The following is a 23,410-nucleotide window of genomic DNA, read 5'->3' as shown; positions in this document are numbered from 1 at the left end:
CTATACACTCCACATCCATATGGGCTAATACCATAGTTCCAACCACCCCAACTCAATTGTGCACATCCTTACAGAAGTGTATCCGCCCATGTCATAAAGGCATATCCGCCCGCTACTCCACACTTGTCCATCTTATTGCCTCTGTGTCTTTGTCCCTCCATTAATTTTTCTTGACCCCAATGCGTGTCTTGGTCTACTAGTCCACTACAATATTCTAGTTAATATAAACGTGTATTTGGGTGAATATTGATTCCCATGGGAGGATTACTTTGGAAAAGATCTTGTAGCATTGCCGTGTGCTCGTGCCCTCCGGCAACATGGTGTGGTTTCAATGCGAAGATTGTGGCGAAAATCTTAAGAAGCCCAAGCTCCAAAATCATTTCCGCATTTGTTCGGCACTAAAGGTTTAACACGCTTACTTACTTCATCCCAAGTGTTTCCTATTTTGAAGACACGATTTATGAAGCTTGAAGTGTCATCTGGACAGCATCTCTGGTTGTCTGCGTCGTTCGTCTCCTGTTTTGGCCAATGTATTCAAGTTGTAGACATTATTTCTCAGGTCGAATCGACTTCATTGCTACATCACAGTTTGTTTGTTTCCTAGGTCGGTCCCCCTTTTTCAAGATAGTCATATAAACCAAACCGCAGCATTGACCCCCCCCTCACATCAAGGGAAAGGTGCCTTTCCCGTTATCGAGCTGAGTGGCACCAACGAGGTCACACGCAAGTATCACATTTTGATAATTTAAACTAAACTTGAAGCTACTTCCCCTAAAAAACTTTGGACTAACAAAGGAATTTCAGTATCAGGGAAAAGTTGAAATCCGATTGGATTCGACGGAGTCATGTGCCAAGATACGCGTGTGCCTCGAATGAGACAAAACACGATTTAATACATGTTGTGGTCCATCTACCCTAATGCAGTATGGGATGAGCTGAAGTCTTAAAAAGTGTAGAGGGCAAATGAAAAAATGGCTGAATGAACAGACCGCAGCTTTTAACAACCTTGCGACTCACGCCTTTGAACAAGCTATATAGTCCGGCACAAAAGAAACATGGCGAGCTAACAAACTCGTCATCTCAGCCATTGTCTTAGTTGCTTCAAACCATCTATAGCTTCACGAACGTAGTGATATAAACTCCCCAAAATAACATGGTAGCACATACTATGGTGTCATGTCCTCCCCTTTTGGTGCTTCCTGGGTGGCCTGCTCGGTTCAATCTCTGCTCGGTCAGTGGGGATGTCATAGTAGCTAGTCCTTGCTATGCGTGATGGAGTTTATGGTTTTGAATCTTACGAGTGACTATCGTGAGATTGAAACTGCACTATGTTGTGTTTTTAGAGGATGAGTTTGGGAATTTTCCTAGATTCATCTAGGTATATATTCTTCCCAATGCCCTTAAATTTTAGGTGAAGTAAACAGCCCACTCTTAGCAGAGCCCGAAGAAATACCCCAACTCAGTGTGCAGGGTGTAGCCTTTATTGCTTTGAGTCGCTTGTGGGTGTCCTCTGGAATTTTCAAGATCCTTGTGCAAATTACATTTTTAGACCCTTTGACTTCAAAACGAGGAGGCTGAGGGACATAGACGTCCTCTCCGCGAAGGAAGGTGATTTTGATGTGAAGCTAATGCACTTGCCAATAATGATGGGGTGCTATGGCAATGACACACCTAATGGTCATAACATGTGATGTGGTGCAAAAGTTTTCTCAAAGTCAATACCAAGCTGCTGAGCATGACCTTTCGCAACAAGGCGGGCCTTATATCTTATGACGCTGCCATCAGCCTTCCTTTTGAATTTTTAAACCCACTTAGTGCCTATAGCATGATTGCCTTTAGGCAAGTCACACAAGCCATTCTATTGTATTGAATCCAACTAGCATTCATCCAATCCTTGCGCTAAAAAACCTTCTTGGTGACACAATGGCTCTTCATGGCATGTGGTAGCAATCAGTGCAACTTCCACTAAGCGTCCCTGTTATGTGATGAGAGGCAGCCCTGTGCTGCTAGGCAGAGGATCAGTTTGTTTGCTGTCCTTTAAGGTATCCAACAGCCATCTAGGGATTGTTTTGTGTTGTCTTATGACAACCCTCTCTTCAGTGACTGCTTGGTCCGTGGTGGCTTGTTCAATGGGAGACATATCAGACTATAAATCAGGTTCAATATCTGGCTGTAAAGCCCCTGCTTGTGGCTGAGTTGAAGCCTCTGTGGGCTCATCAAAATCTGATGCAGACTTGAACAAAGTCAACAATGAATCGATTACGTTAGAAGCATCGTTACCAGGGAAGGGGGGGGTCGGAACAGGAACCATAGCTACGCTGAAATGCATTTCAGAGCCCAGCCAGGCCTGAAACACCATTTCAGGGAAGCCTAGATCCTGAACCACGTTTCAGAGTTTGAAACGTTTCAGGACCCTGAAACGGCTGGCTGAAACGTTTCAGCCAGCCTAAATCGTGTTTCAGGGCACAGAAACGGCTTGTTTCAGACAACAAAGCGTCTAGGGTCTCCAAATGTTGCGAAAATCCGCTGCCAGCCCGATTTTGGTCGTTTTGATTTCGATTTTGGCCTCCTCTGCAATGTTTCACTCCTTCAGCCTCATACTCTCTCCATCCTCAAGATTTTCCAGTCCTCCTTGAGCCCCATTCACTCCTTTGCACTCCTTTCTCTCCTACAGGCTGCTTCAGCCCTCCATCATCATTTACTCCCCTTCAGCCCTCCTTCAAAGCTCAAACTCCACTCCTTCAGCCCTCTTTCAGGCTTGAGCCCTCTTTCAACCCCCCTCTTTCAGCCTTCTAAGCTAACTTCTAAGTTCTAATTTGTAACTTGTTATAAGTTCTAACTTCTAATTGACATTGTGGTAAGTATTTTGCACTATATTTTAAGTTACAAGTAGGCTGTAGCATTCTAAATGTGTGTGTTCTCATCTCAAAACCCCCTTTTCTAAAACCCCCCTTGCTGACGTGGCATTTCCCCATTTCAACCCTCCCAGAAATCCCGAAACGTTTCCGTTTTCGTTTTCATTCCCCGTTTTCCCATTTTCGTTTTCCCTAACAATGACGGGAACGGGAACGCCACATCATATGACACGTCATCAAATCACATGGAAAGATACCAAAATATGCTAAGAATAACTAGATGTAGTAGCTTTAAGCTTTCCATTTGATATTTGAATTTTTAAAGACACAAAATCCTAAAAAAACTGAAATATACATCAATGCAAATTGCAATGTGCATTGTGTAATGTGCAATGTGCATAAACTTTAAAGTTTAAAGCTTTAAGTTTTAGAATTGCAGATCATAGAAGCTCGAGCATATAATATACAAAATACAAGAAAAGGAGGCCATGCCTCAAGCCTAAACAGAAGGCCTCAATACCAAATAGTAAATACAAAAAAGGACTCGAGACTCTCGAGTCAAGTACATGGTATATTGGAAAATAGAGAGTCAGGCTTGCCGCCTAATGGTCTACAGGAACAGAGGACTCTCCCTCATCCTGCTGAGCCTCATCATCATCCTCGATCTGGGGGTCATCATCCTCATGCTCATCCTCAAGCTCAGTGGAAGGAGAGGGGGGGGGAGTGGCTGAGTGGAAGGAGAGGGGGCCGAGTGGAGAAGGGAGTAGAAGGAGAGGAGGCTGAGTGGAAGGAGAAGGGGCTGAGTGGAAGGATAGGGGGCTGAGTGGAAGGAGAAGGGGCTGAGTGGAAGGATAGGGGGCTGAGTGGCTGAGTGGAAGGGGGCGGAGAAGGGAGTGGAAGGGGAGGGGGCTGAGTGGAAGGAGAGGGAGTACAGGGAGTGGGAAGGAGTGTGGGAAAACCCCCCGTCGGTGGCTAAAGACGTTCCCCGCGCAGCCCCAAACTGGGAACGCCAAGCCCTAGCTGTTCCGGTCGCGTTCCCAAAACTGGGAACGTTCCCGGGCATTCCCGGTAGGCGCTCCACGTGGGAACGGCGTTCCCACGTTCCAGGAAGACCGAACACCGTTCCCTGGTAACTATGGTCAGAAGCAACAATAGTTGGCTGTTTTTGACTGTCCAACAATGGCATGATAGAGTTTCAGGAAAGACGTCTCTGCTAATGATAACCTTGCCTGTACTAGGCTATATATCTTGTGCCCTTTGCTTTCTGAGCTATATCCAATGAAATGCATTTGCTGGCATTGTCTTCAAGCTTATGTCAAGATTGAACATGTGCCAATGCTAGGCATCCGAGCATTATAGTGTGTGAAACAACCGGCTTATGACTTGTCCATGCCTCATAAAGTGTGATAGTGTTTAGTGCCCTGATTGGGGACTTGCTTAAGACATAATTCGCACACGTAACAACATCCAACCAAAATTTATTTGGTAAGGACTTCCCTTTCATCATACAAGCATGCATTCTCTATCAAGCTCTATTCTTTTATTCCGCAACGCCATTTTGCTGTGGTGTATATGGTATTGTACACTGATGTATGATCCTGTGAGACTTAGATGCTCGTTGGGGAGAGACTAAAATGAAAACGTTTAGACTTCACAAGCAGTTGTCGCTTGAATGAAGAGATTTTGGACTACCTTTTGATTAGCCTTCTCCTTTAGTGCTAGCCTTCGTCATGGCTGAGTCTGCCCTTCACCTCCGGAGTGTCGACAAAAACTCAATACGAAGACTTTGTATAAATGGATGCTCAAGTATGTGTGGGTGTGTGGATTTGTATGTGTGGGAGCATATTTTTATACTATGGTCTACACCCACTGTTGGGCGCTGATGACGTCAGTGGGGATCTAGTCCCTGCTATGCATGATGGAGTTTATGGTTTTCAACCTTGTGAGTGACTATCATGAGATTGAAACTGCACTATGTTGTGTTTTTAGAGGATGAGTTTGGGAATGTTCCTGGATTCATCTAGGTATATCCTGCGAGATGCTAAAAAATCAGCAAACTCATGGGATGTGTCATCCCACTGTCAGTTGGGAGTGTAAGTAGCTTGTGTCAGCTGTCATTCTCAACCATGGCAAGAAAATGCTTAAAACAGGCAAAGACATCTAACTTTGATTTCAAGGGGGTAAACCCAAGTATGCTCGGTGAAATCATCCCACAAAGGTAACAAAGTAAAAGAGCCCCCAACAGATGCTGTTCCATATCGGTCCACACACATCACTGTGAACCATGTGCAACTTACAGTGCACCGAGACTCCCACCTTTTGGAACATGCCTGGGCCTGTCCCTGCCCCATAGGCAGCCCTAGATGTGAGCTGACAGTTAGTCGATGCTGCCTTCAAACTAATCCAAGTGGTAGCCCCAGCCCTAATCCATCACCATCTATCCCATCCTATGTTGTTTGCCATCCTCCTCCATGTCCTTATATGGCGGCTCACAGGTGGGGAGGTGACCATTCTATTCAACAGAGATAGTTCATGGGATGGCTTGTTGTCAGGCTGGAAAGGCAGAGAGCAGAATGGAGAAAGAGTAACTACATTGTGGAAAGGGAAAACTTCAATGTGGAAGGAGTAGTTGCGTGGGGAATATTACGAGGAACTTTGGTTGGGCTAGCGACGTACTGAAGGAAGCAGAAGGGAAGAGGAGATCAAGCTGGCATAGAGATCTCGCGGCCCAAGGAGAGAGCAGTACCTTCAGTGTGAAGATTTGGAATGAGAGGAGGGGCTTTGGGCGTTCGTAAAGGACAACCGATCCCATGTGTGTGAATGTGGGACATGTGCGTGTGGTGCCTCCTAAGCCCACCTAAATCCCATGGGTGAGCGCCCCCACCTCTGCAAGGGTACTGCTTATGAAGAGGGTTAGGGCTTCACCCTTTAATCTCTTAGAACCTTCTAATGCTCCTTTGGAATGGAATGTTCATTTTTTGAGCTCCACTACATCATACATGTCTTCGGTTCCAAAAGCTCAAATTAAATCTATTACTCCCTTTAGTAAAAATAGTAACAGGGACTTTAGAACCAAAATGATCCTTGATGCATCACCCAAGCTATGAGCAGCTTGAATGGTTTCCTTATTTGATCCCAAGGGAGCGTGTATGTCCAAAAACCTTATCCTTTGACCACTGACTAAAAATAATATGTCGGGATAGCCATCTGTCAACCATCTAGAACTCAAAATTCTTCAATTATTTCTTGACGGTGCTTGTCTTTTTTGGAAATGATGTTTTGATGAAGAATTATCCTATTTGTAAAAATTAGTAAGTGAGCATTCCTCTACCAAAATGATTCTTTTCTAGGGTGGGGGTATATTGGCTTAGCGATACATGCTATGATGAATTTGCCTTTTGGAAACCAAAAGGGCGATCTCCTGGGACGTGATCTGGCTCCTGTGACATTCCCTTGTAGTAGTAAGGGAGGAGTTACCTTGGGACGAGTAACGACTGTGCAAGCAAGCCCTCCCCTAAATTCTAGTCACAACATTGGAAATACTAGTGATGGTCTTGTCTCTTTGGTAGGTGATTAAGTTGGGTCTGGTTTGGTAAATCAAAATAAAAAAGTTAGAAGAAACATATATAGAGAAAGGTTTAACTTTTTAGCTAGGTCAAACATGAATAATCTTCATGATTTTGGGGAAGGCAACATTAATTGGTCTAACTTTTATTAGTTAGCACTCATTATGCAAATAATAACATAAGAATTCTTAATAAACTAAGACGTCTTAGAAACAAGCATCTCAAGACTTCTGTTTCTATTAGTCCTATTCATGCCACACAAGTAATTTATGTTGTATATAACATACATAGTAGTAATATGCTCTATGTAGGACAAACCTATAAGACGGCTTTTATTCGTTTTCAAGAACATGTTAGGGAAGCTAGAAAAGTTCATAGGAAGAATTCGTTGATTGAGAATTCAAAACCCTTATATGCTGCAATGGCAAAGTTTGGTTTCGAATCTTTTCGTTGCTTTCCTATAGTGCATATAGAGGGCCATTTTAATAATGCCAAGGATTTTTACAAGGCTGCTCGTGTAAGAAATCCTAGATTTACTATATTTAGAAATGTGCTAAGGAACAGAAAGGAGACTGAAATAGCAGAGAACAAGGAATAATTGTATTGCTTGAGTGTCTGTAGTGTAGCTGTTGTGTCATCTATACAATTGGGCCTCTCTTATATAGAGAGTGAAGAGTCACATATGAAAAGGTGTGTACTCCAAAGTGTATGTGCATGAAGAGGTGTGTACCCCTTGTGAAGGGTGTGACCCTTGATGAGAGGGTACATTACAATAGGAATGTCTCTTCAATAGGAATGTCTCCTTTAGTGCTAGCCTTCATCATGGCTGAGTCTGCCCTTCACCTCCAGAGTGCCGACAGAAACTCAGTACGAAGACTTTGTATAAATGGATGCTCAAGTATGTGTGGGTGTGTGGATTTGTATGTGTGAGAGCATATTTTTATACTATGGTCTACACCCACTGTTGGGCGCTGATGATGTCAGTGGGGATGTCATAGTAGCTAGTCCCTGCTATGCATGATGGAGTTTATGGTTTTCAACCTTGTGAGTGACTATCATGAGATTGAAACTGCACTATGTTGTGTTTTTAGAGGATGAGTTTGAAAATGTTCCCGGATTCATCTTGGTATATGCTTCTGTCGTATTAGCGGACATGCAAATTTCACCTTGTGAAGTTTTCGTCCAAGTTGCGGCCTGCTGGTATTGTGATAATTCTTTCTATCTTAAATGGTGCGTTGCCCTATCAGCTAGATATAGATTTAGATGCTCGTTGGGGAGAGACTAAAATGAAAATGCTTAGACTTCACAAGCAATTGTAGCTTGAATGAAGAGATTTTGGACTACCTTTTGATTAGCCTTCTCCTTTAGTGCTAGCCTTCATCATGGCTGAGTCTGCCCTTCACCTCCGGAGTGCCGACAGAAACTCAGTACGAAGACTTTGTATAAATGGATGCTCAAGTATGTGTGGGTGTGTGGATTTGTATGTGTGAGAGCATATTTTTATACTATGGTCTACACCCACTGTTGGGCGCTGATGACGTCAGTGGGGATGTCATAGTAGCTAGTCCCTACTATGCATGATGGAGTTTATGCTTTTCAACCTTGTGAGTGACTATCATGAGATTGAAACTGCACTATGTTGTGTTTTTAGAGGATGAGTTTGGGAATGTTCCCGGATTCATCTAGGTAAATGTCTCTTCAATAGAATGTCTCTTGTGAAGGGTTGTGCCTCATAGGAAGTGTCTCGTCGAAAGGGCATACCCTTCCACAAGTGTCCATTCATCAAACCATCCATCAGTCTAGAAATAGAGAAAGGAATACGTCACAGATCATGACATCCCCTCCCACTCAAAATAAGACCCTGGTGGAGATAATGATCTGATGCAGAAAATATCATGGTAAATTCTGAAAAGACTGCTGTAAAATGTCAGGGTACTGCTGTAAGTCTTCATCAGATTGCCAACTAGCGTCGGAGTCGTCCAAATCTCGCCAAAGAACAAGGAATTCTGTGATAAGTCGATGTCGAGTCTCTCGCTGTCGATGGTCCAGAATACGCTCAGGAATAAGGAGAACATAATCGTCTTCGATTTCTGGGACATAATCACCTGCAGGAGGAACTGCTTCATCGCCTGGAATGTACGTCTTTAGCCAAGAAATATGAAATGTCGGATGGATTTTACCCCATGATGGTGGTAATTCCAATTTGTAACTTAAAGGTGAATTTTTCTTGACGATCCGGAAAGGTCCATAGTATCTTGGTCGCAACTTAGGAAACACAGACTTAACCGTCTTATAGCGATGTGGGGCTACAAATAATAGCACCAGGTCACCAGTGTTAAATTCCAGGTGACGTCTATGTTTGTTGGCAGACCGTTGATACCGCTCTTGCGCTTTTCGCATATGATCCCTGACTTGGAGTAGAATGTCTTGCATTTCTTGAACCAGTTGATCAGCTAGGGCCACTTGATGTTGAAGTACAACATTCGTTGGTACGATCGGAGTGTGTCCATAAGCTGCTTGAAATGGAGTCATGCTGATGGCACTATGGAAAGAGGTATTATAAGCAAACTCAAGGAGTGGTAGATACTCTTCCCAAGCTGCTAGGCGTGACTGAATATAATGTCGAAGCATTTCTTCCAGAACTCGGTTGACTCTTTCAGTCTGGCCATCTGATTCTGGGTGGTAGGCTGAACTGAACAGTAGAGTTGTACCCAAAGATTTGAACAGTGAAATCCAAAAGTGACTGGTAAACTTAGGATCTCTGTCGGATATGATATTCTTGGGCAATCCATGGTGTCGGAAGATGTGTTGTATGAAGAGTTTGGCTATGTCCGGAGCCTGTGCACTGCTTTTGCAAGCAACAAAGTGTGCCATTTTGGACAATCGATCAACAATTACCATAATTTGAGTGTTACCTCTGGAGGATCGTGGTAGTGTTTGTAATGAAATCCATGGAAATACTTTCCCACCTTTCAGTTGGAACTGGAAGAGGCTGAAGAAGTTCTGTTGGAAGTCGTCGGCTTGCTTTCATTTGTTGACAAGATAAGCAAGATGTAACCATTTTGATGATGTCGCTTTTCATCTGAGGCCAGTAGTATGTTGCACTGAGTAACCTATAAGTCTTGTTGATGCCTGGATGGGCAGCATAAGGAACTACATGATGCTCTTTTAACAAAAGACGTCGAACATCCTTGTCATGTGGTACACAGACGCGATCTTGATAATACAGAAGGTCGTCCGTATAAGAATAGGATGAGAAAATCTTCTGTTCGGAAGTCAAAGGTTGATTTTTTGAAAGAACTTGTACTGCTGTGCCGAAGTCTTTATCATTGAAATACTTCCCTTTGAATGAATTCGGAACATCCACAGATAATGTAGAGATTACCATAGCTGATGCTAGAGTTAACCTACTGAGAGCATCTGCAACTACATTGCGTAGTCTTGGAATGTACTCAATGGTCATGTGAAAGTTGGCCAGAAACTCAACCCAGCGTGCTTGTCGAGCATTCATGACTGGCTGAGTAAAGATATACTTTAGAGAGTGATGGTCTGTCTTGACCACAGAGTCGGCTCCCATGAGATAATGTTTCCAAGAGCGATAAGCATGTACAACAGCAAGAAACTCCTTATCATAAACCGGGTATCGGGTTTGGATATCAGAATGTTTATGGCTGTCAAAAGCAATAACTCTGTCTTCTTGCATCAAGACTGCTCCTGTAGCAATGTCGGAAGTGTCGGTCATGACCTCAAACGGAAGGTTTGGGTCAGCAATAGCCATAACTGGTGTGGTAGTGAGTGCTTGCTTGAGTTGTTGGAAACTATACTCTGTTTCGGGAAGCCACTGAAAAACTGTTGTGCTTTTCAATAATTCGGACATAGGAGCTGCGATTTTGGAAAACTGATAGACCTTTGTATGGTAGAAGTTTGCCAATCCGAGAAAAGTGCGGACATCATGAACATTCTTAGGAGTAGGCCAGTTTCGGATTACCTCGACCTTCTTGGGATCTACAGAGATGCTGCTGAAATAACATGTCCCAAATATTCGAGTTGGGTCTTGAAGAACTCACTCTTCTCAATGTTGATGTATAGAGAATTTGCGCGGAGAACTTCAAAAACTTGATGAAGATGTTGTTTGTGCTCATGTAGGGATCTGCTGAAAACGAGGATGTCATCGAGGTAAACGATGACGAACTTATCGAGGAAAGGTCTGAAGATGTCGTTCATGAGTGTCATGAATGTGGCCGGGGCATTGTTTAACCCAAAAGGCATGACCAAACATTCATAGTGTCCATACTTTGTTCGAAAAGCTGTCTTGTACTCATCGCCTTCTCGTATGCGAATTTGATGATAACCTGAACGAAGATCAATCTTTGAGAATTGTGTTGCGTGTAGAAGTTGATCGAAGAGGTCATTGATGCGAGGCAATGGATACTTGTTTTTGATAGTGAGCTTGTTGAGGGCTCGGTAGTCGATGCAGAGACGCATTGACTTATTCTTTTTCTTCACAAGTAGTACAAGAGATCCAAAAGGGCTGCAACTGGGCCGAATGTGACCTTTGTCGAGTAGTTCGGTAACCTGTCTTTGGATTTCTTCATTTGGAGTGTAAGAAACCCGATAAGGAGGTTTCGACGGTGGATTACTTCCGGGAATAAGTTCGATTGGGTGATCCACTGGTCGTCGAGGTGGTAACTGCTTTGGCAATTCCTGTGGAAAAATATCCAGGTAGGGCTGGAAAAACGGTTGGTTGAGGTATTCAAGAGGATACTTTGTTGGTGTCTCCTCTACTGTTGTAACCAACAGAAGTGAAGTCATTACTCGACGTTTATGAACCCACTTCTTTACTTGTAGGGCAGAGGCAACTGGGGTTGAAGGAGAGTCCCTAGAACCAATTAGCTCAATAAGTTTTCCCTGGTGGACAAACTGGATAGTATGGCTGCGAAAACTGATTGATGGATCTTAGTCGTAGAGCCACTGTTGTCCAAGTATGACATCGTACTGAGAAGGAGGCATGATGTCAAAGCTTAACTTGTCCGTATAATGTTGGATGCGAAAAGACAAGTTTTTGATCCTGGTGTTGCACAAGAAGGTAGTTCCATTTGCGAGTTCAATCTGATAGTCCATGAGACTAGGACTGGTGGTTAACCGAAGTTTGTCGACCATAGAACTAGCTAGGAAGTTATGAGAGCAACCACTGTTGATGAGGATAGTGACCGTTGTTCCACGAATCAATCCTTGAACACAAAGTACTTGAGTGGCCAGGAAAGGTTCGGGGTTGCTGGCAAGGCTCAGGTGGATGGTATTTGCCATTCGAACAGCTTTGCCTTTCTTGTCTTGTGGTGGGGTAGCATCTTCGGTTTGGGAAGTGCTAGGTTCCATATTGGAATTTCGCTTTGGTCGCTTGGGACAATCGAACCATCTATGGTCGCCTGTGCAGATGGTACAAAGTCCTTTTGTGTTGGAGTTGTTCTTCTTGTCAGTGGCCGCACCTTTATGTTGGGGATGTCGGTAATGACTTTGTGAAGAAGAAGAGGTGCGATCCTTAGAGGAGTGCTTCTGTTGGAATCCAGCATACGATTTCTGAGACTTCTGGGGATCTTGAGATTGTCGCTGACCTTGATGACCCGAGTTTTTTCGAAACCTGCGGTTATCTTGAGGGCGAGCACCTTTGGCCATAGTAGAGTTCTGTGTGCGATTAGCGCTCTGCTTCCTTGTGTTTTGGAAATCTGTAATGCGCTCTGCGTAAGCAATAGCGCCAGCTGTGGAAGTGATGTTTGCTTTAAGGACATCAATGCGTAATGAGGGATTTAGGCCTGAGATGAAAGCATGAAGGCGATCATCCTCAGTTAAACCATCAATCTCCAGCACCAATGTAGTGAACTAAGAGATGTAGGAAGACAGGGAGCCTGTTTGCTCCAACTGTCGGAGTTTTGATCGTGCTTGGAAGTCCCCATAGAAAAGCTGTATCCTTGAGGAGGGAGGCTGCCAAGGCGATCTTTTTGCCTTCAGTGAGGTCAACAGTATCAAAATACATGCGCATTTTTGCGAGCCATTGGTCAACTGTTTGGCGATTGCGTTGACCAGTGTAGGCTTCCGGAAGTTTGATGTCAAGTCTTTTAGTTTTGGAAGCTTGAAGTAAACAGTAGAGGGCACGTAGTTCAGTGTTTTCTACCTCAGGTGGGAATGAATCCGCATAGTCGTTTGGTTGCGTCACGTCATCCTCTGTATGGGTGGTACTGCGAGAATCTTGAAGTTGTTGGACTTTCTGGACCAAGTCGGAGATGCTGTCTTGAAGCTGGGAAATTTGAAGTTGCATTAGTGTTTCGCCTTGTACGTTGACTTCAGGGATCTTTTTTGGACTTGAGTCTTTGATCTCTGGAGAGGCTGCACACGAGCGTTGCGACATATCTGAGGTCCCCATGAGAAAAGCACGAACCTGCGCTCTAGTTTGTACCATTCCTGGAAGAGGATTCGGGCTGCTCCCTGAGGTTGCTCATGTTGGAGGGGGCAGGCGAGGCAGGATGGAACCACCCGTGGAAATCTGGTAAAGGAGGTCCTATCTGAGGTAACACTGGTGATGCCGAAATGGGTGTTACTGCTCGTGAGAGTACAGGAATAGGTTGCAGAGTCCACGGATCTGAGAAGGGATAAGGAGCTGCTGTCGGAAATGGAGGATATCCAGGAGGAGGAGTGCCTTCAGAGTGTAAATACTGTCTTGGGGAAGGTACAACCTGTATAGGAGGATATCTGGGAGCTGAAGGAGGTGGAGAGTACCTTGGAGATGCCGAAGGTGAGGGGTAAAATTCTCTCCAAAGATGGACAGCAAACTCTTGAGGAATATCGGGTTCTGGGTATCTTCGTGTCTCGTGGAACACAACCTGGACTGTGCTGAGGAAGTAATGTAACTAAGGTGCCTCACGCAGAAGATATAGGATGTGGTCCAAAATACTAGGAGGGCACGTGACACAGAAGACCCATGATGCCAAAGCTCCGAAATGGGCTGGTTGTGCAATCTGAACACGATATTGTGTGGTAGATAATGCCTGAGGTGTCCTTGAAATGCCGGGTGAATTACCAGGGGTTTCCATGCTTTAAGGGAGCGTCTTTCATTTGCTGTAATTTGATAATGACAAGAGAATCCTTAGAAGTAGAATGGAAAGAATCCACCTGGCAATGATTTAATCTGCCAATTTGTTGCGTAGAAAAGGCCTGCAGATTTTTGTCCCGAGGTCCATGTTGCAGTGGGTTGCGAGGAGCAGAATCGGGGCTTGGCTGGTCCGGATTGGAAAACAGGAACAGGGCGCATTTAACAGGCTGTATGCATCGTGATAGGAGGGCTGAACCGCTGCTGAAATGGCAGGAAAAGGTGGCGAAACAAGGGGGCGGGAGGCTGTCAATGGCGAAACAGGTTGATGGCGAAACCAGGCTGCAGGCTGTCACTGGCGAAACCAGGCTGTCAATGGCGAAACCAGGCTGCAGGCTGTCACTGGCGAAACCAGGCTGTCAATGGCAAAACCAGGCTGCAGGCGTCCAAGGCTGATTTGCAACCGAAATGGCAGGCTGACGCTGAATCTAGTGCTGCAGGCTGGTGAGGCTATCGCTGATCTGGCGCTGCAAGCAGGGAACCAGGGCTGAAAGACTGGCGAGGCTAGGGGCTGCATATGGCGAGGGGAGCAGGGCAGCGAAATGGCGAGGCTAGGGGCTGGCAGTGAAATGGCGAGGGTAGGGGCTGTGCAGTGAGGCCAACCTGTTTGACGAAAATCTGTACGGGCGTTGAAAAGGTGCGCCCTTTTTTCGTTTGTGCTGCCTACGTTGCGTAGTTGCCCAAAAAAAAAGATTTAAAAGGTGGGTTTATTTGACCCTTGGGTAACCTAGGGTAGACCTAAAGTTTGGGGCTGGGTTTTCCTTTTTAACCCCTCTAGGTACCCTTTTTATAAGTGCTTGGTGCCAAAAGGTGTGCCTATTCGAAGGGGTGTGTCCCTTGGAATAGGTGCACCTTTTCATGAAGGGGTGTGTCCCTGTTTTTAAAAGGGGTGTCCCCACATGAATAGGTGTGTCCTTTTTGCCACGATGGGGTGTGCCCCTTGGGTGAGGAGTCAAGACTCTTCATCAAAAGGTGTGTCCGATGGTGGAAAAGGTGCGTCCCTTGGTTTTGGGACAGCCCAAGCACATGAAAAGACACGATTTTTATCGTGTCCATTCACATCAACTCGTGATGTGTGGGAGATGGAGAGGCCATTGATGACTTTAGGCAAGGTTGGTGCTAAAAATTTTTACGCTCATTCTCTCCATCTCTTCCATGCACACTGTGCACGGATATCCTTCTAGCGGAAAGAGATGTATTAGATAGTTGCTAGAAGGTGGGGGGCATTTCCTACAGGCAGGAGCGAAATTTGCTCTGATACCACTGTAAGAAATCCTAGATTTACTATATTTAGAAATGTGCTAAGGAACAGAAAGGAGATTGAAATAGTAGAGAACATGGAGTAATTGTATTGCTTGAGTGTCTTTAGTGTAGCTGTTGTGTCATCCATACAATTGGGCCTCTTTTATATAGAGAGTGAAGAGTCACACATGAAAAGGTGTGTACTCCAAAGTGTATGTGCATGAAGAGGTGTGTATCCCTTGTGAAGGGTGTGGCCCTTGATGAGAGGGTACATTACAATAGGAATGTCTCTTCAATAGAATGTCTCTTGTGAAGGGTTGTGCCTCATAGGAAGTGTCCCGTCGAAAGGGCATACCCTTTCACAAGTGTCCATTCATCAAACCATCGATAAGTCTAGAAATAGAGAAAGGAATACGTCACAGATCGTGACAACTCGTCGTCGTCCATCCATAAGTCTAGAAATAGAGAAAGGAATACGTCACAGATCGTGATAGCTCGTCCTCGTGAATTGTTTTAGATGAGAACTTTACACACTTTCTTCCCAAGAGAGGTTTTAATTTGGAAGGAAAGTCAACTCATCATAAGAATAAGAGAACCTCTAAAAAGAACCCTTTGATGTGGAGAACTTATATCAAGTCCTTTAACATTCGCCTTTATCAACATAGTCATTCACCTAACTTTGTATGGAAACCTAAAGTTATGTTACGGGGTTGTCCTAGCTCTCCTTGTTATTCGTGAGTTGCATCCCTCACTTCCTCTGCCTCCAATCTCACATGTTATTCGTGAGTTGCATCCCTTACTTCCTCTTCCTCCACTTCCTCCTCCTTCAGTTCCTTTAACTTCCTCAGTTCCAAGAGTTTTCTGATTCTTGAGACTATAAAAGAAGATCTCTTTACCTAGATAGATTAATGTCTCTGGGTCTTTTTTCAATAAAATTTTGTGAAAAATATAATGTCAAAGCTCTTTTTAAACATCAATACGCCTTGGAAAACTTCTCTTTTGAGGATTTGAATCTAAATACGCTCCATTATATACAACTTAAAACTTCATTGGATCGCTTCTTAAAAGTAAAAGCTTCCTTTCAAAGCAAAGAAGTCTATCTAAATAAGGAACTCTTGATTTGTATTTTTATTTCTCCCTCTCTTGACAAGGTAGGCTTAAACTCAATTTTGAAGTCTCCTGAAGTAATAGATTCTCTCTCGCATTTTGTGAGAAGAATTTGGAAGCATCCAGTAGTAGCTTGGAAGTATGTAAAAACTTTAGGACAAAGGCTTTCAACTATGGAGAGATAGGTAAAAGGCTTTTAGAGCATTTAAAATCTTCTATCCTTACAGAACCTTCTTGTTGTAAAAGTAAGAGATTCCAAAGCTTTATTGATGCTGATTTAGGACATGTACTCATAGCTGATACCTCAATTTTTCTTTCTAGTAACTTAAGAGACCTTTTCATTAAAGGCATGAAATTTTAATTGTACTCTTTTAAAGAGTCTTGCCTTTTAAAAGCCCTTGATAAGGAAATCTCAAAGTTTGTTCAAAATATCCTATCAGAATGGAAAGGGAAGATTTTGAAGAAAGTTGCTTTGAAACTAGAAGAAGTCCCTTCCGTTAATTGCTCAAAGCAAAGTAACCATCTTTCTAAAGAAGATGAAACTCTTCTTCGAAAATTCCATAGGAATTTTGTCATTTCTCATATGGACAAATGTTCCAATAACTTTGTTTTTATTTGCAAAAAGTTTTACTTTGAATGTCTTTTGAGCGAAGTGAACTTGTTTGCCAAAAGTTACACCCCTCCAAAAGGATTTGATCTCAAAACACCAGAGTTTTTGCAAGTCTTCTGGGTTTGTTTGCAATCCAAGTATCCCTTTTCTTTGTGCTGCTTCGAAGTTTTACAAAACTTTAAAAAAGCCAAGATTTATTGCAGCTGCTTGTGAGACTACTTTGACGGATGTCTATAAATGGCTAAGCTATTGCTTCAAAGCCATGTTGCCTACTGTCCATGAACTTTGGAGGGACTTATTAAAGGAGGTAGATGTCCCTTCGCACTCAAGCTAGATTTTAAATGACTCTGTAGGAGTGATTTTTGTTGTAAATTTTTTTAATTCCTCTCGAAACATTCAGGAAAAAGAGTCTCCTATTCTTCTTCAAACCTATGATTTTACCACGCTTTATACAAAGATCGAGCTGGAAGACTTGAAGTTTAGAATCAAAAAGCTAGTGGCTGAAGTTTTCAAGCTAAGATTTGACGAAGATAGATGCAAAGTGCAAAAAGTTGAGAAAACAGCTTGATGTTGACTTTTTGTGGCTAAAAAATAAAGATCATGACATCAGTTCTAAAAAGAAAAGATACACAAAGGTAGTAAGTGTTGAAGATGTTTGCTCTTGGATAGATTTCCTTTTAGATAATCTTTACATCACCATAGGTGATTCTTTGTTTCAACAAATTATAGGAATCCCCATGGGCACTAATTGTGCTGTCTTTTTAGCAAACTTTTATCTTTTCACTTATGAATTTGAGTTTATGCAACGTCTTTTTTCTATCAATACCTTCTCAATCTACCATAGGATTAGAGGTTGATATATATGATAAACGTGAACAACCTGAATATAGTGGTTTACACATTATAAAAATGCCTCACATTAACTCAAACATTTTTGATTTGGCAAAATATGGAGTCATTTCCTTCCCAATTCCATAGATTTTTCCTTCTTTGTATAACTAAGGAGTCTTTTATCACTCAATGTAGTAATTTGATCACTTTACTATTACACAAGAGGTATAATCCAAGAAAAATAATGAAAAAAGTACCCACATTCTTAGATATGAAGTCTTTTATCTATGGTGTATCAGCCTTAGGTAGGTTTAGAATGATTGATATCATAAGCTGAAAACAAAAAGCGGGTAGCAGAATAGCCCGTTTTTCTTTTAGTTTCAAAAGAGAGTTTGATTAAGTATGCTTGTGCTTTCTAAGTTAGGAATGTGATTTTGCCTCTTTGTAGGAAGCGATACATAAGTGTAAAGAGTCCATTTACCTTTTTATGTTTTAAATAAGAGAGAAGAAGAAGAAGAAGAAGAAGAAGAAGAAGAAGAATGTATTACCGTCCTCTAGGGGCCGAAATATCGACCCATGGGACCCATAAAAGTCACAATACAAGTGTCTCCTTCCTTGTATGGAAGGGGGGGAGAACAATTATTTTGAAATACATTGAGTAATACAACATTCACGATATCTAAGAACCTTGGCAATATAGTTACCCAGAGTGGCTATATGGCTATGTGAGAGCAAGCTTGCTAGGGTGTCGTGTTCCTCTGTAATATTGTTAAAGTCCCTCCTTATGCAGGCATACCGTGTGCATGTAAGGAGGACATGTGCTTCTGTCTCTACTTGTTCTTGGTCACACAGCTTGCAAAATCTTTGTTCCCTTGAGACATCTCCCCAAGCACCTTTCTCTATCCCCAGAGTGTGTGATCGGGTGCGGATGAGTGCAATGCTTCTCCTTGCATTTGCAGGTATGGGCATAGTTATGTATTTTTGTAGCATTTTCTTCCTCCTTGGAGTAGGTGTCTCAATAAATGGGATTGACATGCGTACAATAGTACTCATACTTAGCCCTTTTTTCAGCTGATTGCCATTCTTGCTGCAATATTCCCAACAAAGCTTTATGAAATGCCTTCTCATCCATTTCCCCGGATGACATCTTCAGGTAGGATGTTACTCTCCATCTTTGGAACCATCTCTGAATGTCTTGCCACCAACCAGATGATAGCGTCTTGCTTTTGTTTGTCTTTTGAGGCCTTTTACTTGCTTCCCATGCTTTCATTGGTAATCTCTGCGACCCCATGGACTTGACCTTCTTTATGTATTTGAAAACCCTTCGTAGTGCTCTCAGTTCAATGGGCCTTGTACCAGTCTTAATAAGCATGATTGAGTATGGTGTAGTAATTTTAACTCCTAGATGCCGTCTTAGAAATGATTTCTGTATTTTTTCAATATCATTCCATTTTGATGCTGAGATGGTACCTCCCCATACTTCTACTGCATATAGGACTGTTTGCACCACATAAGCATCAAATAAAATCCGTCTGATGCTCCATCTCTTAGTGTCACTATTTCTGCAATCATTTTCAAAATGATAATATTTTCCCCACCCGGCATCAATCCTTCTGTGGACACAATCATTCCATCTATGATTTGCTGGCACATCTATTCCCAGGTATTTGAATGTGTTTACTCTCTCGATTTCCTTCTCATTGTACATCATACTTGGGGTGTTTGCAGGTTGCTTTGTTTTTACTATCATCATTTTAGTTTTGGTGACATTTACCATGAGGCTGCTCTCTGCACAAAACTTGTGTAGAATGTGCATCATCCGCTGCATATTTTCTGCCGTGTATGAGAAAAAGACAACATCATCTGCATATAACAACAGTAGTACGGTGCATGCACAGATTTGGGGGCTCTCTAGTTGCTGCTCTTGCATCATTTCTTTGACCAACTCCTCCAATCTGTCAATACATAGTCCAAATAATGTTGGTGACAGAGGGAAACCCTGTTTAACCCCCACATTACTATGGAATGTAGTTGACAATCCGTTTCTACCTTTGAGTTGGCAAGTTACTCTCTCATATAATCTGAAGACTGCTATTTTCAAGTGATTTGGCACTCTTAAGTAGCCCATTCTTTCCCACAAATTGTTTCTAGGCACTGTGTCAAATGCCTTCTTAAAATCTATGAAGCAGCAATAGAGAGGCTTTCCTTGTAGCCGGCTCTCTTCCATTAGAACCTGTAATGTGACCAAGTGATCCACTGTGCTATGGTTTCTTCAAAAACCAGCTTGTCCAATGGCCCTCTTTCCATTCAGTTCTGCCCATAGACTAAGTTCTGTCTCAATGATTGTGCTAAAGAGCTTGGCCATGGTGGATCCCACCATAATGGTTCTATAGTTGGAAAGCTGGTTACGATCCCCACCTTTATATATTGGTTTCACCCAATTTTCTTGCCACTCTGGGGGGAAACCATTAGCAATTGCATCATTAAGCAAAGAAACTAGGCAAATTCGTGTGTAGTCACCTGCCCATTTCAGTAGCTCAGCCTTAATATGCAATGTGTCATCTGTTTTTCCATTGGCCATTTTCTTCAGGCCCTCATTCACATCGTCCACAGAGAAAATATGTGGGCCATTGTAGTGAGCTATGTCTGTGGACATAGGTAAGGCATGTGGGTGGATGTAGAGTTGCTTGGCATATTGGAGCATTTCTTCATCTGTGAAATCTCCCATGATTTCTTTTGATCTCCCTTTAGTTTGCCTCCACGTTCCTCTCGGGTTCTTAGCAAACTCAATGGCATCTTTCCACTCTTTGTCTAGCTGATATTTCCTCTTTTTCTCCGAGTGAGTGCATGGAAGTGTTTTTCAGCCTCTTTACGTTGCATGTCATTTGGCATCTGTTTAATTTTCAGCCTGGCTTTTATGCATTCATCATCAAACCATTTGTTTTGTGGTAAGCCCTTCGTGCATACTCTCTTGATCTTTTTTTGACCCATGACTGTATGTGCAGCTGAGAGTAAAGTCTCTTTCATCTCGCTCCAGTTCAGCCTGCAAACCTCCTTAATAAGAGCATCGGTAGTGTCCGCATACTTCTCCCTCTTGTCTATGTCCATACGAAAAGACCAATTCTTTGCTGCATGGAGTGGAGTTTCTGCCAAATGGGGTATGTGCATTTTGAGATAAAGGGGAGTATGATCTGATTCTGAATACTTTGGGCCAATTATATAATCATGTACCAAATTTACTGCATCAAGTGAAATTAAAGCATAGTCTACCACACTTGATCCTCCACTAGCTGGAAAGCATGTGGGAACTCTTGTATGTGGAAAGAGGTCTGATCCATTCAGCACAATCATATGAAGCCCATTCACTAGGCTTGTCAATGCCTCTCCATGTGCATTTACTTCCTTGTCTTCCGAGTGTCTGTGCCACTTGGGGTCTATCTCAATTTCTTTGTCTTTGTCATATTCATGCCCTGTAAGTGATTGAAACTGGGTGTCCCCAATGCATGCATTCATGTCTCCTAGAATCAATACTCTCCCTTTGGCATTGAATTCCACCAAATCTGAGCGCAAGTCTCCGTATGGATCTGATGCATCTCTATCATAGCGTTGATAGTACATTGACCCTAAGTGCGGTATGTAGCACCCAACTATGTAAAGTGGTAGGGGCTTTGCTTTCACCATGATCCAGATGAACCGTTTATGAGGGTCATTTTTGCATATGCTTATATTATCTCGTAAGTGTTCTTTGTATAGGCATGCAACTCCTCCTTGCCCTCTTGTACTAGTGTGTGTTTGGCATATTGAATGTGTTACGTATCCATTGATTGGAGGTAGTCTGTGCGTATCCCTCTCCCATGTCTCTGCAAGAAAGGCTACATCTGCATCCTCAAGCACATCATTAAGGCCTGCCCCCTTCTGCCAGGGGAAACCTCTGCAATTCCGAAACATTACTTTGATTTCCTTCTGGGTCCCATGAGCCGCGTATCCCTAGAGGGTGGTGTCCTCTTTTGCCTCTTGTCTCTTCTTGAGTGCTTCGTAGGATTGGCATCTTTCGGCTTGTTGCTTGGGCGTTCTATCTTCAGTGATGAAGTAAGAGGTTCCTCGTAGGTATATCCTGCTGTTATCTAGTATAATTGTTCTTTTCCTTGCATCCATCATCGTGCATACAATTGCCCGGTGATAGTCTTTCTCTTCCTTTTTCTTGCCGACCCTGTGTGCTCCAAAAACAGTCACATCCTGCATAGCAAAATGCTCCTGAAAGAAATCTGTAATTTCCTTGGCTAGTGACAGGGGTGTTTCTGCATCCTTTCTGTCATACCTCGTATGACTGTATTTTGTGCTCTTTTCTCCCTTTCAATGCATTCTTTTGTATCTATCCCTTGCTCAATATGCACCTCTTTGTTACTAATTTCCTGATTGCTTCCATGCCCCTCTGTATTTGCACCCTTGGCTATCTCAGCCCAAGTAACAGAATGCATCCCTTGCTGTTGTATGGTCTTATTTTCTTCCAAGTCATGTATTCTCTGTTGCAGGTTACCAATCATCTCAGCTTGTGTGCTCACAACTTGATCTAATTGAGCATTTTTATGCTCTAGATCTTGGCATTTTAGTGCTAGACTCCTTAACTCTTGTTGCTGTTGCATCATTGCTGCCTGTTTTTATTCCTGTTTTTTGGAAGATTTTGTTTCTTGACTTGCTTCTTTACTTTTGCTTAGTCACCTTCTTCCTTTCTTCTTTATTTCTTGTCGTCTTTCTCTTTTGTTTTGTTTCTGTTTTGTTTTTTTGATGTGTTTTAGTAAGCACTGGATTTGCCCAAGAGACTTCGCGGGTCTTTAGAAACCCAGTATAGCTGCTTATGCTTGGGCACTGATGATGACATAAGTGTTGCTTTGCTTGCCAAGTATGTCTTCCTTTTGTTTTTCATTAAAGTTTTTGTTAACCTCTCTCTCTCGTTTTCTCTTTTAATCTCTGTGTAGATTTTTGGTCTTTAGAACAATAAAAAATCTAAATTTGTATGATTGGACATATTCTAGTCTTACAAAGGTATATGCTGCAGTCAAGATGACTGCCAATTGCCACCAATACACCTGTCTCCCCAAGCACCAAAACGCATGCTTGTTTTTTTGTTTGTCTATCATCATTTGAATGCAGAAGTAGGCAAACAGAAGTAGAGCTCAAAGGAAATAGAAACATACTCAGCATTATGGATTTGGTGATGACTTTAAATATGTAAGGTAGGAAGGCAAGAGAGCTGAACAAACCATCCACAATACTTGTTTCTTCCTCATAGGAAGGTAGAAGTACCCAAACCAAGGCCTTGTGATGGCTGCTCATACTGTTGCACTGGCTGTACTTTTTGTACCTCTTTCTCAAGTGCTCTTTTGGGCGATCCCTCTCTCTTGGAAGTCACTTTCTGAGTCATTTTTGATGGCTGTCCCTCATGGGAAACTGATGCATGAGTGTGCGGTCCGCCATAAGAAGCTGATGCATGTGTGTACTCACTCTTTCCGTGCTTGTGCTTTGTTGATTTCTTCTTCTTCTTGGCATTTGTTTGCACAATCTGAGCCAAATTTTGAGCCAGCTAAGTCAAAGCAGTCACTGCACTTGCAAGCTGTGCATTCAACATAGTAGCATCATCTGACTCACTGCTAGAACTAGTATCACCGTTGAGCTCAGTTGTAGCTTCATATGTGGCCTGCTCAAAAGGCATTTGTTGTGCTCCTTGAAGCTGTACACTAGCTGGATCATTAAGTTTTTCTTGCCTTCTCCTTTGAGGAGTTTTGGAGCTCTCTTGCTCATGGGTACTCACCATGTTTATGGTTGTAATATTCAGTTGTCAAAAAGTTCAGCAAAGATATCCTTCCACCAAACTACCGAGGCCCACCTCTTGAGAAAGAGTGTGTGGTATCCCGGCAATGAAACCAATGAAACCGGCCTCTAATCACTCAGAGGGCAGTGGAACTAAACCTTTAATCACTTCATCACTTATTTACAGCTCACAAAGCATATATCACAACCATTAACCATTGCATGATCACCATTTGGCATTTACCCATTT

At 42.8% G+C, this 23,410-nt stretch overlaps 1 protein-coding gene across 1 annotated transcript in view; it reads left to right on the top strand.

Moving 5' to 3' along the window:
• Window positions 1–247: 247 nt before the first annotated feature.
• The window catches only part of LOC147892482 (uncharacterized), an 82,955-nt gene continuing 59,792 nt past the window's right edge, over window positions 248–23,410 (top strand). Inside the window, exon 1 of the mRNA XM_087387420.1 lies at window positions 248–404. Within this exon, the coding sequence (XP_087243546.1) occupies window positions 318–404 (87 nt within the window). The 5' untranslated portion in view covers window positions 248–317. The remainder of the gene's footprint in view (window positions 405–23,410) is intronic.

The sequence above is a fragment of the Dipteris shenzhenensis genome, chromosome 16 (genome assembly GCF_047967505.1).
Source record: "Dipteris shenzhenensis isolate YYH24624 ecotype China chromosome 16, Dip_SZ_1.0, whole genome shotgun sequence".
Lineage (NCBI taxonomy): Eukaryota > Viridiplantae > Streptophyta > Polypodiopsida > Gleicheniales > Dipteridaceae > Dipteris > Dipteris shenzhenensis.
Note: the sequence above shows the minus strand (reverse complement) of the source record. Positions and strands in the feature narration are given on the sequence as shown.